Source organism: Chaetodon auriga, chromosome 17, assembly GCF_051107435.1.
Source record: "Chaetodon auriga isolate fChaAug3 chromosome 17, fChaAug3.hap1, whole genome shotgun sequence".
Classification (NCBI taxonomy): domain Eukaryota; kingdom Metazoa; phylum Chordata; class Actinopteri; order Chaetodontiformes; family Chaetodontidae; genus Chaetodon; species Chaetodon auriga.
Window position 1 is genome coordinate 13,242,170 of NC_135090.1, and position 13,429 is coordinate 13,255,598.

Here is a 13,429-nt window from a genome sequence, read left to right on the forward strand (position 1 = left end):
ATATTAATCAATGAGAAACAGAATTGAGTAATTCTAACATATTAAAGCTGAAAATTATAGACGATCAATCAATTAGTCAACCCGATTTTCGTTGGATTTTATACTTCTGGTCGGAGAAAACTAGATCTCTGGTTTTGAAAATATGACAGACATTTTTAAAAATTTCCTCATGTTTCACGGCAAAAAAAATAAAAAAGATGAACAAGTGTGTCAGATGAAACAATAATGAAAATAATCATTAGTTGCAGCACTACATTTTGTCTTCATAAAATCAGAGGGTATAATGGAGCTATAGGACGTTGTTGTAGTAGTAAGGGGAAGTCAGATTATACACAGACAAGAGTAATATAGTACTTAAAACACATCAGATGCTGCATACATCTCAAGGACAAGGACACAATGAAAAACAAATCAATGTTATGTAATAATTTAATACAAAAACAAGCAAACCCACCCATATAAAACCATAAATCAGTAATACCAAATAATGCATAGGAGGTTACAATTAACACATCTGAAACATTTTACAGTGAATGTGGTCGACATGTTGTAGATGAGCTCAACTGGAATCACTGAAGTGCTAAAAAAGTTTCATCAATACAATTCAATCAGCAGTCATTATCCAACATTGGTCAAGCACACGGGAGGTCATAAAACCTAAATATGACACTACACTTCATCATTCAACAATATTAAGAAACCCTTATATGGAGCAGTCACATACTGTGTTGTATTAAAGTCACATTTCATTAATTTGGATGACAAAAAACTTTGAAAAGGATCATTTCACACAAGTGATTATCCTCTGCTGTTGAATGTCACTTCAGTGCTATTACATTGAATGTCACAGTGTTCTCTGTCAGTACACCTATCACACACACACACCACTCAATTCCTGTCTGATTACAAAAACACACAAAAATAACATACATCTCAGCTGTTCCAATGACCACATTTTTTTAAAAAAGCTAAAAAGGGTAAGAATATGTAAAGAACATGTAAAGGCTACAGTTTGTGCAGTAACACTTGGATGCTCCTCTCATTCGAAGTAGACAAAAACATCTTTCCTGATAATGCAATTTTGATTTAAAGAAAAGCATACAGTACTGTATATGCCAGTACTTTATTGCATTATGGCTAAGTGCAAAATGTGGTAACATTTGGCAATCTTTATATTAACACAAACATATTAAATCAACAAATAATCATCACCAATTCAAGTGACTTACAACAACAATCTTTAGTTTTGTAGTAAAGGTGTTAAATTTAGCACACAGTAATATTCAAAAACAAAGAGGTGTCAAACAGGTTAAGTACAAAAAAGTGTCTGTAGCATATGCATGCTGATGGTGGTGGTGTGGACTGGTTTGGAAAGGCAGCTGCACCCCTGACTGGACATGCTTAACCTGTTCCACAATGCAAAGCGCCCAAACAACATTCAGTAGTTTAAAGGTAGAAAATGATGGTTGTAGGACGATGCTTGTTTTTACAGAATAAATAAGGCCATCTTCTATCTCATAATCTAGTGCATTTCCTTGGTTATTTAGGTCTGTTTAAATATATCTTTGACATTAAACAGAAAACCAATTTTGTCCTCATCATACAGTGTTAAAGACCTGCTAGTAAGCCGCTTCTGCAGAGGATCAACGCCCCAGTCTGCAGGTCTGTGAAGCTTTCAGCTCATTGTTGTGTTTTGTCTCTGACGTCCACAGCCATTACAACTTGGTAAGTCGAAAGACTATGAAGGCTTGATGTGACTTTGATTTGGAGTCTGACTTCTGCCTTCTGGCATTCATTAAACCACTGATAGAACTTTAACAACAGGTACTCAGTATGTTTAAATGCATACTGTATTCCCCCTGTTGGAGAAGGATTCACAGAGGATGTGAATACTCAGTGTCACTGTTGTTTATTGTTTCTTTCCTCCATGGCCATTCACAAATCTGTTCCTCCCAGAAGCTCTCCTCCTTTTTGTAGGCTGTAAACTTCTCAAGGAATCTCTCTGAGCTATGGAGGAAAAAGACAGAACTGTGTTAAACATTTAGGATGGAGTTTATGCAACAGTTGTCATCAGTCTGTTATGACACTGACCTGCAACGCCATCTGGGACAAAACCACATGAGCTGACAACACTGCTGTCATCACAGTCCTCACTCAGCACAGCAGTGCTCTGTAAACAGAAGGAAGCTCACAGTGAATGGCATTTGTGACCAGCGATAATAAGACGTGTAGCTCTAAAGACTAATGACCCATCCAGCTAAAAAAAAACACTGTTTCACTGACACTTTCTGGCTCAAAGTGTCACATCTTTTTAGAACCTTTCACAGAAGACACTTTAACATGTAACTGTAGGAAAAGCACAGGATTAAATGGTAAAATAATGACCACTGAATTTCATCTTCTTGCTCAGTTTCAGGGTCCCAGTATTGTGCATGGTAGCTCACTGTCACACTGTCACAACTTACTCGAACAAAACAGAGTTAATGTTATTACTATCATTTGTGCTTTTCTGTTGTGGCTTTAACTTAAACAACATATCAGTGAAACAACATTATCAGCTGGTTTTAATTTACTCTTACATTTTGTAAATGAAGACTTAAAATACAATCAGTGCATTCAATCAACCATCTCACCTTAATCTTATTTTGCTCGTACCACACCATCCCATATAAACACAGAAGTGTGATGAGTGCCTAAAAAAAAAAAAACAAAGGATGCAAAAAAGTCCGGTCAAACACTAATTTCTGTTTTTTCCAAGAACATGACAGACAATACACTCAGTGAGCAGAAAAATATAAACCCTAAAGGTGCATATATATTGCAACATACAGTGGTGTACAACGAATACCAATAAAATAATCTCAAAAGCAATGTCCTTGGAGAGAAACATGGGCAGTCATGTAAAGGCTACCTCATGTCTGCAAGGTCAGCTTTAATATAACAGTCTACAGGTGGGCGAAAGAAGGTCCAATGCAGCCTTGATCAGGTATCTTCATGAGGCAGTGTCCCTTTTAATGGTTGGTGTTCCACCTCTTAGTGCACACACACAAACACACACACATCCACACTTGTCTTTTCTTACCAGACAGAGGAGCCACAGGAGTACATAGCGAATTTGCGTCTTGGAAAACAAGTCGTGACCGAATTTCACACAAGCAAGAGCCTCGAGGAAAGCAATGGCCCTGACGGGAAAAATAAGAGCTTCAGATAAGAGGTGTAGCTGCTCTGGAAATTTTAAACACACATTTTTGTATTCAACAATGGCCCCCTCTCTTGGTAATGCTATTTCATTGCAATGGAGCTCGTCTGTGGAGGCATAACACTTGTTGCACAAGAGTCCAAATGCATGTGCTCTCTCTTATTGTTCTGCAGCCATCAAACCCATAACAATATTCACTCACCATACTGCTGTGGAAACTTCCTTTTCAGTCTTAAAGGTTACTCTGCAGGAGTAAACCTCAGACAAGAGAGCGACCTCGATGTTAAGCATTAGAGAGAGACCGTCTGGTTGCTATGGAAACTAGAGCAGACTGAGGGCATGGGCGGCTTTGTGTCTGAGATGAGGTCAATAACTACATCACGAGTTTAATCCACACTTTTATGAATCTGCGTTTCAGGAAAGCCTCTCTAAAACTACACATTTCAATTCAACTGATTTTTGTTCTGTGATTAAATTCTTGCCTGTTCACCTGTGAGCTTCACTGAAACAGTTTGCAGGACCTGGAAGAACTTGCTGGCTGTGGTTTCAGGGTGGACTGCCATCACTCTAACTGAGCTGTTTCAACTATTCATTGTTGTGTTGTAAGTGTTCAAGGACCTTGATTGGTTGTCATATTTGAATCTACAACACCCCTCAGCTGCCAATACCTTTCAGCCATAAACAGGAGTTGATCAGTAACACCTGACACTGATGATTCATGGCACAGTCCTGAAGTTACCTTTATGATTTGTTTGATAAAAAACAGAGACAGCCAACCAGCGAGGGGACAGGCCCTTCACAGTGAGATGTCTATGGTGACACGATCAAAGAAAACCAAGCAGACTCTGGACAAAGTTCAGTGTTAATTTGCCTACTATATTACCGCAATCAGTATTCATCAAAATGTGTCAAATGCAATGAAGACGAGAAACTAGTAACACAAAAAACGTTATGATCATCCTTAAAAGAATTGGGGACACATCATGTTTTCAATGAACGCAGCTTCCCACTTCAAAAACATGAACTGACAGGATTAAAAACACTCACCCAAACACCCAGCATTGTGTGCCGACTCGCTTGCACTGAGTGTCTGTCAGGTATGCATAATACTGTCTGAAAGAGGTAGAGGAAGAATTTGTACGTGTCAAGAACAAACAATTCAAAGCATCAGGATTAAATGCTACCGAACAAAAAATGCAGTATTTGTTTAGGTATTGTTCAAATTTAGTACATAACACTCATTGTTGCTCATAGGTGCAGTGTAAAGATGTCATTTTGAAGGTTTGACATACCGCACAGTGGGCGCGGTGATGACTCCAACAAGGAGGATACGACACCAGCTGAGAGGGTGAGACGCCTGGAAGACGAAGATGTGCTTGAGGAAGAACGTGTTCAACTCTGTCAGCTGTGAAGATGTATAACAGACAAGATATTAAAGGATTTCTTATGGATATGATGTGTATTTGCTGACTGCTGTGAGCAGTAGGGTTACTCAGTGAAGGGGGAACATTTCGAGAATATTTGATTGATAAAGGTCATCAGCAGATACATTAATAGTGGAAATAATTAGTTAATACAGAGGACATTTTTGAGTCAAAGGTCACAGACTATAGTACCTGCCATAAGATCATAAAGAGATAGATGCCTGCGAGCCTCTGGAAGGAGGACTTTGGATCGAACCAGCGCACATAAGTCCAGCTTGCCGGGGTGAACTGGAGCACGGCTCTCTTTATCTTCCCTGTGGTGGTGTGGATTTCCCTGAACAGAGTATGTGCATTTTGAGGTGACTGAGATACAAACACACATGCAAAAGGATCCAGAATGACAGTGTCATAAAGTACTTTCTGTTAAATACCAACAATCAGCTAAGTGATCCCGAGAAATAGCGAGGATTTTAGGGACTATGGATTATTATACAAAGTCAGAAAAGAAAAAAACATAAGCTTCACGGACTTGATGCTGGCCCAGCGGTAGGTCCTCATCTCCAAAAACCGACAGGCAGTCATTCCCAGCCAGATGCCTCCTCCATTACACAACAGTATGTCCAGTATCACCTGATCCCACCAGCACTCCGCAAAGTTTGGTAGCAGGTGCATGAAGAACAGCTGTGAAAAATAACATTCATTAAGTGGTGAAGGACATAAAATGATTTTTCAATTGAGGGACTACATTTCTTTATCACTGCTATTTGAATGACTCCAGGATTCGAGACGCAGCCGATTCTGTGATGAGTAAATCTGGTGTTAGGCTAAATCCTGTAATCTAATCCCTGCAGTCATCTGCCAGCAGTCAAGGCAGCAGCACTTGTTATGTGCAGAAACTCCTGCACATACAGCTGCTTTGTTAGGAAGAGTTTCCCTCCAAACAAACAATCCTTGTTGCCTGCACAGACCAAGCTGATGCAAAGTTACAAGCAATAACTTTTTTCACATGGCCTAGTGCACTGAATTCCTGTTTAGCTCCTGGGTTCGCTGCGAGTCACCTAACAGATTCTAACATGCATGCTACCTCAGTCAGTTCCCAGGTGATGCTGATGGTCCAGCAGAGGCCGTAGCTGCGGATGAGCAGCGCCTTCATGGCCCAGCCTGCAAAGTGGCCAAAAGCAAAGATGTCGAAGTGGCTCAGGATCCGCTCCCATGTTATCGTGGTACAGTTTACAGCATACTCCTGGTAAGGAGCCAAAAACAGGAAACAGCTTTATAGATGGAAATGCAGAGCTGGAAGTGTCCTCATCTGAATTTACTATATTTCAAAAACTGGAGTGACATCAGAAAATCTGAATTTTTCCTCTCATAACAATGATCTTTTTATTTCAATCAATCTTTTCAGAGGTGTGGAGCTTAAACTACTGTGAAATTAATGTGCAATCATCTCCACATGCATATGTTTGTCTTAAGAAAGCAGGAAAGTTTGTCTGGAAATAACAGAGAACCATCCTTCCATCTTCAAACACAGAGTACAAGATGTGGTTTGAACTTTCTCTGATGGTTCTCTGACAGTTTCAAAACCATCCGTATCATGCAGATCACCCTCACGTGACCCATCTTAGAGCCTCTCTGGGCGCATTCAGTTTAAACTTACAGAAATAAAAGGGACAGGAGTATAGGACTAAATGGGACATATAGCTGACTACCGAAGAGTCTGACAACTGGAACTATAATAAATGCAATTGTAAATAAAGACGAATGTGAACAAAAGTATGAAAGTGGCCGACAATTCCTATATCCTGTATATTATCCAATGTAAATGAGTGACCTAAAGTTTACTGTACCATAAAAAACAAACAAAAATAAAGCATTTTTAAAAAATCCTTACCATGATATCGGCTTCCCGTGTGGCATAGCGCAGGTTTGGGTCTAACCAGTACATTAGTATTTTTACTTGGTCCCAGTTGAGGAAGATGAGGAAGACAAGAAACAGGAAGTACATAACACTGAGACCTGAGAAAGAGAGGGAGGAGTACGAAAAAATGAAAACTGGATCTGAGCATAAAACATAGGTTAATGTGAATGATGCAAAGTGAGTGAGACGCTCACCAAACACCATTCGCCATACTGCCGGGTGAGGCCTGGTAAAAGGTCCTGATGAAGGAAGCATCACACTGGTAAGTGACTTTTGGTGTGTGTGCAGTATTCCTGTCATTTATCTAAGTAGAGCTGAAACTACTCATTGTTTCTATGATCTGCTGATTATTCTCTTGATAAAGTGAATAAACTCTTGGTCAATATAGTGTCAGAAAGCTCACCATTAGGAAAGGCCAGGACACTGATGACCAAGAAGAAGGAGACAACCACGACAAGACCAACTCGCAGGTTGTTGTCAGAGTGCTCATCATCCCTGAAACAACACAGTATCACATGTTAGCAAAGAGGAGCTTATGTTCCCACATATTCAGCACTGTCAACATTACACTCAGCTACAGGCAGCTAGATATTGAACAGGAATGACTTTGTACTTTTAAAACTTGTATTAAAAAAACACCTGGCGTTCACTTTTCACACAGTAGTTTACCTGGTAAACGCAAAGTACATGACGCTGAGCACAGTGAATGTTAGGAGTGTGATGGTGTGTGGCTTATAGAAGAAATCAATGCAGATATCGTCCACTTGTTGCTCGTTTATCATCCGGAAATGTAACTTATAGTTGGCATCATCCTTCCGATGTGGTCGGGGAGCCAAGGTGGCGTCCATGTCGCTGTTTTGGACTACCTTTTCAATTTTAACTGATTAAATTTTGACGGCTAAAACAACAAGCTGTAAACTCAGACAGACGGAATGATGCGAAGAGAGCCCCTCAAGACGAGACACTGAAGACGAACTGAATCATAGAGCTAATGGGGGTGTTTTCTACTTTCTACGTGTTCTAGTATTCATCAAAACAAATTGTCCGAAACGAAAATACAAGTATTTAATTTCAACTATAGTTATAGTTCTCTCATTCAGTTAGATCAACAACTATTTTTTTTTCATCCTCAAGAGCATATTATTGCTTTTATTTCCCCCCACAGATAAGTCATTGTGGTACATCCCAAGTGTAACACTTCCGTGAAGCTCTTCCGTAAGTACACACGTGAAAACGGTTGACATTGCGCGACACCTTGGTGGCTGATGAGCTGAGCAGAGGATAAATAATTTTGAATAAAAAATTGTGAGTAGAAAGTTAACAATCTATAATTATATGTTGGCGTGGGCTGTTATTTCTCTCCAGGATAAAGAAGGCTTGTTATACTAATAGCTTGCTAGCAGTTAACGAAGCATCTGGCTCAACCTAGCGTCTTGTAAGGCTACACATCAGTCTCAAGCGTCTGTGTTAGATCTTACCTGCCTTCTTAAATAACAAATGTAAAAAGAAATTATTGCAAGTACCCCTTTGTGTATGTAAATGGCACTAGTGGTTAAGCTTTGTTTCCTTCCCCACGCCATCACACTCATGAACGGCTGATGTTAGCTAAATTGACCACTAGAGGTCCAAAACGATTCCCTTGAAATAACACTGCAATAATGTCAATGCCCATAATTTGACACAGGAAGTTTAAGCTATATACTGTACTCAATATAATATAAACATTGAAGCACCTCTTTATGTAACGTAAGTTGTTAGCCATACAATAATTAATTCCTTCATCCATTACATGTCTATAAGCAGTATATAGTTTGTGCAGCTCTTGTCTGAATAGTTAAATGTTTAAGTTTGCCTCTCAATCCATGATAACTTTTTTTCCTTGTAGACTTACTATGGCTTCATCCTGCACGCAGCTGTGTCTAAAATGCAGGAGTCTTCTTCGCTCAAAGACAGTGGCTAGTGTTTGGCACTGTTCCACTCAAGTTCGCCATTGCACTAAAGTTGCAAGTTTACCCGCAAAAATCCTCAATGGATCCTCAGTTATCAAGGGGAATCACACAACTCAGGCAAGACAGCAGTGGAAACAACAGATGTTCTGTTACAGTGACTTTACCGTCAAACATCTGGCAACGGAGGCCAAGGAAGACAAGGAAATGGAAGAATTGTCAAGAGCCGATGCTGTAGCATTCAAGAGCCCCCTGGTCCCAATCAGAGATGCTGTACCAGTCACTGAAAGCCCAGCGTCATTAGGTACATATTGGTTTGTTGATGCTGACCATAAAACCTTTTCATTTCAGATTAGAAATCAATTTAAATATTATTTTTAGATGAATAATTTGTTCTGTTTTTATGTTCTTCGTCTGTCAGATCTGGAGGCTGCTGCAGAATTGTCGGCCTTAGAGGAGATCAGTGATGAAGAAGCTGTTAGTATATGTGTTCCCTCTGCCTTGCCTCCAGCCTCCACCTCTCTTCGAGACTACGTTGGCCAGTCTGAGACACTCAGCAAACTGGTGCAGCTAGGTAAATACACTGAAGACTTTAAAATATTGTTGAGAACAATGTAAAACGTATTGACTTGTACTTTGGAAGCATATTCAGAGTTGTTATGATTCGGGCAGTGATCTTAAGAGGGTGACTTAACCCAAATCTCTTCATTTTTGTTGGCTAAATTCACCCACTCATTGCAGGTGTAAACCTTTGGAAGCTTGAACAAAGGCCTAACGTGGGCTCCATGTTGCTGAGGCTCAACTTCGACACAGATGTGGCCCCAAGGCTGCTGTTTCTCAAAGATATTGGGGTGCAGGACTCTAGATTGGGCTATATCATCACGCGCAATCCCTTCATTTTCACAGAGAGTTTGGAAAACCTACAGGCCAGGTGACATGAAGGGATATCATAAATGGAAACATTACATGTCTTTATATTTACTTAATTTTGTTACTTAAATCAATCTGATGAGATAAGTCACACAACACTATGTAATTTTCTACACTGTACACTCTAGTCGTGACAGCTCATTTTCCCTCTCTGCTGTTGCACCTGCTATGAGACTTTATAATGTCGTCTTCTTTTGATGTTTGTGAAGGGTCAACTATCTCGAATCAAAGAAGTTCAGTTCCGAGGTGGTTGCCTCTATGGTATCCAGAGCTCCATATCTGCTTAACTTCAGTGTGAAGAGGCTGGACAACAGACTGGGATTCTATCAGCAGCAACTCAGCCTCAGTGCTGCTAATGTAAGCATCTCTCACTGATGGAGGGGAGCACAGCCATATTTGTATCTTTGCAAAAACTCGTGATTTTCTATGATCCCGATGTGTTGTGATTTTTTTTTCTTTAACAAAAAGAAATTGGGACTTTGTTGGTAGAAAAAGAAATCATAGCTAGTTTTGTTTCTCTCTTCAGACACGGAACATTGTAGCTCGTCTACCCAGATTACTGTGCGGAAGTTTGGAGCCTGTTAAAGAAAATTTGAAGGTACCGAAAGACAAAAGACATTATTATAAAACACTGTTTGAGTAACCTTGAGGTGTTGTGTTTAAATACTTTTGTGAATGTGTTCCACAGGTGTGTGAAATAGAGCTTGGCTTCAAGCAAAATGAGATCCAACACATAGTTATTGCCGTCCCGAAAGTGCTGACTGCCAATAAAAGGAAGCTAACCCAAATATTTGACCTGCTCCACAATGTCATGAAGGTGCCCCACCACCTGATCACCAAGTTTCCACAGGTAGATTGACTGCTGTTGGTTGTTTATTTATTGATTTATTAACTGAAGGAGTTACCCATTTTGAATCAATCACTTATTTCCTTGTGTATGTTGTCCATATTCAGAATTATAATGAGAACATCTGATTTATCCTTCCAAAGGTCCTCAATACAAAGTACTTGCGCATCAGAGAGCGTCACCTGTTCCTTGAGTACCTTGGAAAGGCTCAGTATGACCCATCCCTGCCCAACTACATCTCCCTAGACCGCCTGGTGTCTCTGCCTGATGAGACTTTTTGCACAGAGTTGGCTTTGGCCACGTTGGAAGATTTTTATCTGTTCCAAAAGACACTTTGATTCATCATGAAGGGATATCAAGAGACTTCAGAAAACAAGTGTATAGAATAAATCCCATAATATTGGATACATGCAGATGTGAAAATCTTATAGAGCATCAAGTGAATTTGAAATATAAAAGTTTGCTTTGCAAAATGATGTTAAATAAATGTGCACAATGTATGTCAGCTCATCTGCCTGAAATACTCTTATTTACCATGACTGTTTGTAAAGAGACCCTAAATGTAATAAAAGTTAATATGGTGCAGACTTTAATTACCGAATATAGTTGCTGGAGTACATTTGAAGTGCTGCTTATATGTGAGTGCATCAGGGATACTGATCAATTAAAAACTGCATAATGAGCATTTTCACTGCCGATACTTGAGGTAGGATTCAAGTATGGTTCTGAATGCAGAAGTTTAGTATTTTTACATTCTTGTATCTGGTAATCTTTTTTCGGTAAAGGATACATACACGTATCTTGATGGACTTCCTGTGTGATTGCTTTATTTTTATATGAAATCAGTCTTGATCACATCGTAAAATAACTAGTCCTTTATATTTAATGAATTATTTGTGCTCATGTACGGACGGGTGGACTTATCAGAGTCTTCAAAAACGTTTATTTGTTTTACACATTTGTATTATTCTCAAGATTTCCAAATTCGCTGTAAACATGTTGCGCAACTGTCCATTGACCTGAACAGTGCTTACCCACAATGCACCGCTGTCGTATTTAGTGTTCAAAAATGGCGTCGAGGACACCAGGTAAATGAACATCGCTCCTATCTAACATTTCCATTATTAAATAAACTCGGTAAAGATCGTTTTATACTGATATGCCATGGCACATGTTATAATATAACACGTAACATTATACTCCGTTCATTCTTTGGTTGAATTTGCCCTTTTGGTGCTTTTGACTTGTGTGTGTCCTCTAGTGTCCCCGTGCTAAGTTAATGCTAAGGGAGCGGCTAGGCTAACGCTAGCTTAGCGCTAGTCACAAGTCACTGTAAAGATATTTATGTTACAACACGACACACTCGCTGTTGTCCCTTTAGTGATCAGAGGTTTCTTGATTTTTACCAACCAGCTGTTACCGAGTGCAGCTATCGTTTGCTGTCACGCACGTTAGTTCCTGACCATTACAGCTAACTTTCTCTTGAGTTGGGTCATCTGCCATTTCAGTACACTTAAAGATGTCAAATGATCTCAGAAGGGCACGTCTACTGCTATACAGTTTGTTATCCAAAGTAAACGTTAAGCTCGTTATCAAATAATATGGTTGCACACAGTTACGAACTTCACAGGCGACTCTCATAATTTAGCGCTATGAGGTGCCGCTATTCTGTCATGTCTGCCAGATTTTTGTTTGTCAGATAGCCTACTATAGTGTGTACTATCCTAGAACGTGACTAATCTGAAAGGTTAATGGACATTGGGAATATAAAGTACTACAGTAGTAGTAATACTGTATCACTGTTGGAATTCCCTCCTCCGCTCATCTGAAGGACATTTTAAAACTTGCTCTTCCCTAAAATCAAGTGTGTGCTCCCTGATGGACCCTGTCTGTGTGTGTTTCTTCTTGTCCTGTTCAAAGCGGCGACGGGCAGGCTCCTGGTTGGGTTCCGTAAATGGTATTACAACATGTGTGGCTTCAACAAGATCGGTAAGCTGCTGGCCACAATATCCAGAGTTTAAGACCTCACAAAGCTACTCATTTTGAAGCTACTTGATGTCATGAGAGTATGTATGTACGTAGAAAACATAATTGTCTGGGTGGAATATGGGTTACTATATCATTGATTTTTCCATGTAGCATCTTAAACAATCATGTTTTCTGTGTCAGGTTTGATGCGTGATGACACTGTCTATGAGGATTCAGATGTGCAAGAGGCCCTGAGGAGGCTTCCAGAGAGCCAGTACAACGCAAGGATGTTCAGGATCAAGAGAGCGATGGATCTTTCCATGAAGCAGCAGATCCTCCCTAAAGACCAGTGGACAAAATATGATGAGGTTTATTTAACTAATTTAACAATGATTTTATTGTAATGTAAAGATATGAAATATTATACTGCATTGTTTCAAGTGCAATCAAGGTTTTCTAGGATGTCTACCTATCGACCTAAAGTCTGATTTTAATAGAATGATTTGAGTTGTCACATTGATGTGTCATGATTATATTTGTTGACCACCTATTTTTCTTCTTGTCATTTCCCTTTAGGATGTCTCTTACCTGTCACCATATCTGGATGAGGTGATCCGTGAGAGGAAGGAAAAAGAGGAATGGATGAAGAAATAGATGGTTCTTCATCAAAGCTGTTAATCCTCGTCTTTCGTCGGTGCACGGTTGTCCTCTGGTGTAATATTTAAAATGAAATGTGATCTATATGAGACAGTACTCAATAAAGAAATGTACATTTTAGGAGATGTGGGAGTGTCACCTTTTTATGTAATAGATAGTAGACTGAAGATTTGATGAACTATTATGAGAAACTTGCAAAATCCATATTTTCCCTATGTTACAAATTTGTGCTGTTTACATTTACAAATCCAGTTATATGCAACATTTAAACCAGAATATAGACATAAAAACATGTGCAATAGATACAGGTAAGACAATATACTTGGCAAACCTCAAGTACAGTATCTAGCAACCCACTATGGCAACTACATCTTTCTACACTGCACCTCTGCTCGGCTTCTGGACTGCAGGAAGAACTGAAGAAAATAATGATCCACTGTTCAGATAATATCATGTCAGAGATGGAGGTCCTGTATATGATGTTAATCCATAGTTAAACACCCAGTTTGCTAGAGGTGTTTTCACTTGTTGGCCTTATCT

General features: G+C 39.5%; 3 protein-coding genes across 3 annotated transcripts; 2 read left to right on the forward strand and 1 right to left on the reverse strand.

Annotated features, from left to right (window-relative positions):
- Positions 1 to 412: 412 nt before the first annotated feature.
- Positions 413 to 7,507, reverse strand: ptdss1b (phosphatidylserine synthase 1b). Its single transcript, XM_076754189.1, has 13 exons — positions 7,211 to 7,507; positions 6,945 to 7,036; positions 6,736 to 6,780; positions 6,515 to 6,639; positions 5,708 to 5,866; positions 5,153 to 5,304; positions 4,816 to 4,957; positions 4,492 to 4,604; positions 4,247 to 4,312; positions 3,083 to 3,182; positions 2,634 to 2,693; positions 2,092 to 2,170; positions 413 to 2,007 (listed from the first exon to the last, which is right to left on the reverse strand). Exons 1-13 carry the CDS (start codon positions 7,387 to 7,389, stop codon positions 1,910 to 1,912), a joined length of 1,410 nt encoding a protein of 469 aa, XP_076610304.1. The 5' UTR covers positions 7,390 to 7,507; the 3' UTR covers positions 413 to 1,909.
- A 236-nt stretch (positions 7,508 to 7,743) lies between these two features.
- mterf3 (mitochondrial transcription termination factor 3) lies at positions 7,744 to 10,857 on the forward strand. The gene is made up of 8 exons (XM_076754742.1): positions 7,744 to 7,846; positions 8,427 to 8,791; positions 8,909 to 9,061; positions 9,229 to 9,418; positions 9,627 to 9,774; positions 9,944 to 10,015; positions 10,106 to 10,267; positions 10,408 to 10,857. Exons 2-8 carry the CDS (start codon positions 8,434 to 8,436, stop codon positions 10,600 to 10,602), a joined length of 1,278 nt encoding a protein of 425 aa, XP_076610857.1. The 5' UTR covers positions 7,744 to 7,846; positions 8,427 to 8,433; the 3' UTR covers positions 10,603 to 10,857.
- Positions 10,858 to 11,283: 426 nt separating this feature from the next.
- uqcrb (ubiquinol-cytochrome c reductase binding protein) lies at positions 11,284 to 13,009 on the forward strand. The gene is made up of 4 exons (XM_076754191.1): positions 11,284 to 11,352; positions 12,185 to 12,253; positions 12,434 to 12,600; positions 12,809 to 13,009. Exons 1-4 carry the CDS (start codon positions 11,334 to 11,336, stop codon positions 12,884 to 12,886), a joined length of 333 nt encoding a protein of 110 aa, XP_076610306.1. The 5' UTR covers positions 11,284 to 11,333; the 3' UTR covers positions 12,887 to 13,009.
- Positions 13,010 to 13,429: the final 420 nt, after the last annotated feature.

Coding starts and splice junctions, on each gene's coding strand:
- ptdss1b (XM_076754189.1), bottom strand. CDS start 7,389: ATGGACGCCACCTTGGCTCCCCGACCACATCGGAAGGATGATGCCAAC. Junction 7,037..7,210: donor ATGTACTTTGCGTTTACCAG/GTAAACTACTGT, acceptor GTGTTGTTTCAG/GGATGATGAGCACTCTGACA. Junction 3,183..4,246: donor ACACAATGCTGGGTGTTTGG/GTGAGTGTTTTT, acceptor TTTTCCCGTCAG/GGCCATTGCTTTCCTCGAGG.
- mterf3 (XM_076754742.1), top strand. CDS start 8,434: ATGGCTTCATCCTGCACGCAGCTGTGTCTAAAATGCAGGAGTCTTCTT. Junction 9,062..9,228: donor CAGCAAACTGGTGCAGCTAG/GTAAATACACTG, acceptor CACTCATTGCAG/GTGTAAACCTTTGGAAGCTT. Junction 9,775..9,943: donor TCAGCCTCAGTGCTGCTAAT/GTAAGCATCTCT, acceptor TTCTCTCTTCAG/ACACGGAACATTGTAGCTCG.
- uqcrb (XM_076754191.1), top strand. Junction 12,254..12,433: donor GTGTGGCTTCAACAAGATCG/GTAAGCTGCTGG, acceptor TTTCTGTGTCAG/GTTTGATGCGTGATGACACT. Junction 12,601..12,808: donor AGTGGACAAAATATGATGAG/GTTTATTTAACT, acceptor ATTTCCCTTTAG/GATGTCTCTTACCTGTCACC.